The 2,931-nt window shown below is 37.9% G+C and overlaps 1 protein-coding gene across 1 annotated transcript; it reads right to left on the bottom strand.

Annotated features, from left to right (window-relative positions):
• Positions 1-225: 225 nt before the first annotated feature.
• On the bottom strand, positions 226-1,158 carry LOC112607405 (olfactory receptor 491-like). The gene has a single exon (XM_025358531.1). It carries the CDS (start codon positions 1,156-1,158, stop codon positions 226-228), a length of 933 nt encoding a protein of 310 aa, XP_025214316.1.
• Between the last annotated feature and the right edge of the window lie 1,773 nt (positions 1,159-2,931).

Raw genomic sequence — 2,931 nt, 5'->3', positions numbered from 1 at the left:
AAATGCTTGGCATCTATAAGAGTTTAATAATAATAATAAATATTACTATCATTATTACTGATATCTAGGTGTCTCCCAATTGGTCTACAAGTATTTAAAAGTGAAAATTAGAACAAATAAATATAATTTTATTTTAAGCAGTCAGTTAAGCAGTATTTGGTAGGTCCTAAGTGTGATACCGATAATGAAAACTTTATAGGTTGTCTGAAATGCTGTGAATTAATCCTAAGAATATATTCTGACAGTTGCCTTTCTTAGTGCCTCCTTTACATCTCTGTTCCTCAGACTATAGATAAAGGGGTTCGTTATGGGGATTACCACTGTGTAGGACAGAGATATCAATGTGTTCTGGCTAGTTGAGTAGCTGGACTTGGGCATCACATAAATGAAGGTAATCGTTCCATAGTAGAGAGTAACCGCTGTGAGGTGGGAGGTGCAGGTGGAGAAAGCCTTGTGGCGCCCCTCGTTGGAGCGCATCTTCAGGATGGTGATGAGGATGTAGATGTAGGAGATGGCTATAACAAATACTGTGACCACAATGATAGATCCAGAAGAGATGGAAGGTATCATTTCAGGAATGGAGATATCTGAGCAGGAAAGTTTCAACAAAGGAGAGAAATCACAGAAAAAATGATCTATATGATTTGGTCCACAGAAAGACAGACTCAATAAACAACTAGTAAATGTTGAGGCATTCACACATCCACCCAGGTAGCAAGCCACCACTAAGAGGATGCAGACTCTGGGGGACAAGTAGGTGGAGTACACCAGGGGTGAGCAGATGGCCACATAGCGATCATAGGCCATGGTCGCCAGTAGGAAGCATTCAGACATCCCAAACATGACTACAGAATAGAGCTGGGCTTCACAGCTAGTAACAGGGAGGGCCACTCCATGTCTTAGGAATCCCATAAGCATTATAGGTGTGACTACTGTGGACAGCCCTATGTCCACAAAAGCCAAGTGGCTGAGGAACAGGTACATGGGAGTGTGAAGCTGGGAACAGCTTCTTATTAAAGTGATTATGCCGATATTGCCTATTAAGGTGACAATGTAGATTCCTAGAAATATCACAAAGAAGATGTCACGAAGTGTAGGATCCTCAGTTAACCCCAAAATAATAAACTCTGTCACTGTGGTATGGTTTCCGATCCCCATCTTCTCTGTGAATTGTTCCTGTTGAAAGAAATGTGAATATTAATTTGTTAGAGGATTTTATATCACACATTCCCAGCTTTCTTTGGTTGTTCCTCAGACTCATTCACAGTGACTTCATATATTGATGTCCTACAGGATTGTTTTTGTTTTTATGTGTCTTCTGCATAAAAAGAGAATGGTTCAACTTAACTCTCTGGGAAATTACTTACATTCTTTTCTATATATAATGAGCATGTTAAAATGCCTCTCATACCTAGACTTATAGACAGATCTCTCAGAAGACATCTAGACCACAATTCAATGAGTCTTCAGTTGGAAATTCCACAAGTACCTCAAACCCAGCCTTCCCCATAACAAATTCATTCATTCTTTTCTTTGGCATTCTTTCCTTCCAAACTGTATATCTGGGGAGTGACACCATCATCCACCCAGTCTCTTGTGTCTGCAACTTGTGAGCCCTCCTAGTCTTCTTCCTCTTATTTTATCACAACTAATAAAATCTTATTGAGCCTATCTACAATTTAACTCCCAATTTTATCTCTTTATCTCCTTTTTACTATTCTCAGCATCCCTACTTTAGTCAAGGACCTAGCCATTTTTCCTTTCTATTTTATTGACCTATTTACTTTACTGCCTTCATTCTTGTTCACAACACATTTGTGTAAGCGATATCTTGGTAAATAAAAAGCAGATGATCCCAAAGAGATTCGTTTCAGTCTTTCAGTACTCTCTCAAGCCTTCACAATGAAACCTAACTTGTTAGCAAAGCATACAATATCCTTTATGTTCCAGCCTACGACTCTGTCTCTCAGGATGTCTCCATTCACCACTCACACTGACTCAAACTTCTTGAACTATTTAGAGTCTTCTTGATGTACTCTAATTTCTCTGGCCTTTGCTCCACTTTTTCTCCTGTGTAGACAGCTACCACCTCCCACCGTCATTATCCTGGGTGACTTCTACACATCTTTCAAGATTAATTTCCCTCCGAAGGCTTTTCTGACTCCCAGGGGTGAATCAGGCAACCTTCATTTGTATTATAGACATCAACTTTCACGCATGTCTAGATTGTCTTCACTTATACTGGGTTATGATTTTTGTTGTTATTTGTTTTTTTACTGTTCATTCTCCTCAATGAATACATTATCTTCCATAACTGCATCCTATCCCTGTATTACAAATATCGACTTCTTGTACATAACATGCTGAAAAAAAAACTTGTCCAATGAATGAATGCATGATTACAATAATAAATAGGCTCTGCGAAATAAAAAGATAAATAAAGTTTAGGTTCTCTGTCCAGAGAAAGCCGGCCTCATAGAGAAGGAAAAAGTGAAGATACTAGTTCATGGAAAGCACTGTAATAATAGTATAAGTAAAGAAAGGGCTTATTTTATTTCTAAATAAAAAAAATTATATAAGCAGTCTGGGAAACACTTGAAAATCCAAAAGAAACATTTCTCTCAAATCTGGCTACCATCACGCACATCAACTATTAGAAATGTGGCACATGTGTTACCAGGAATTTATCTCCTATATATATATTTTTATATGCTTTGTATCACATTGTAAATAAATTTCTTTTTAAGTTTTATTTTTAGTTGATAAATAATTGCATATATTATGGAATACAATGTGAGGCTTCAATGGAATGATCATAGTGCAGATAATGTGGGCAAGGCCAGAAATTTACCAATTGATTGCTATTTTGCCTGCTTCTAGGGAGGGAAGCCAAACATGGTACTGCAAGACAAGCCTGAAGTCCATGGTGGG

The sequence above is a fragment of the Theropithecus gelada genome, chromosome 14 (assembly GCF_003255815.1).
Source record: "Theropithecus gelada isolate Dixy chromosome 14, Tgel_1.0, whole genome shotgun sequence".
Taxonomy (NCBI): Eukaryota; Metazoa; Chordata; class Mammalia; order Primates; family Cercopithecidae; genus Theropithecus; species Theropithecus gelada.
The sequence above is the reverse complement of the archived record's forward strand: the minus strand, read 5'-3'. Positions and strand labels throughout refer to the sequence as shown.

Coding starts and splice junctions, on each gene's coding strand:
- LOC112607405 (XM_025358531.1), bottom strand. CDS start 1,158: ATGGGGATCGGAAACCATACCACAGTGACAGAGTTTATTATTTTGGGG.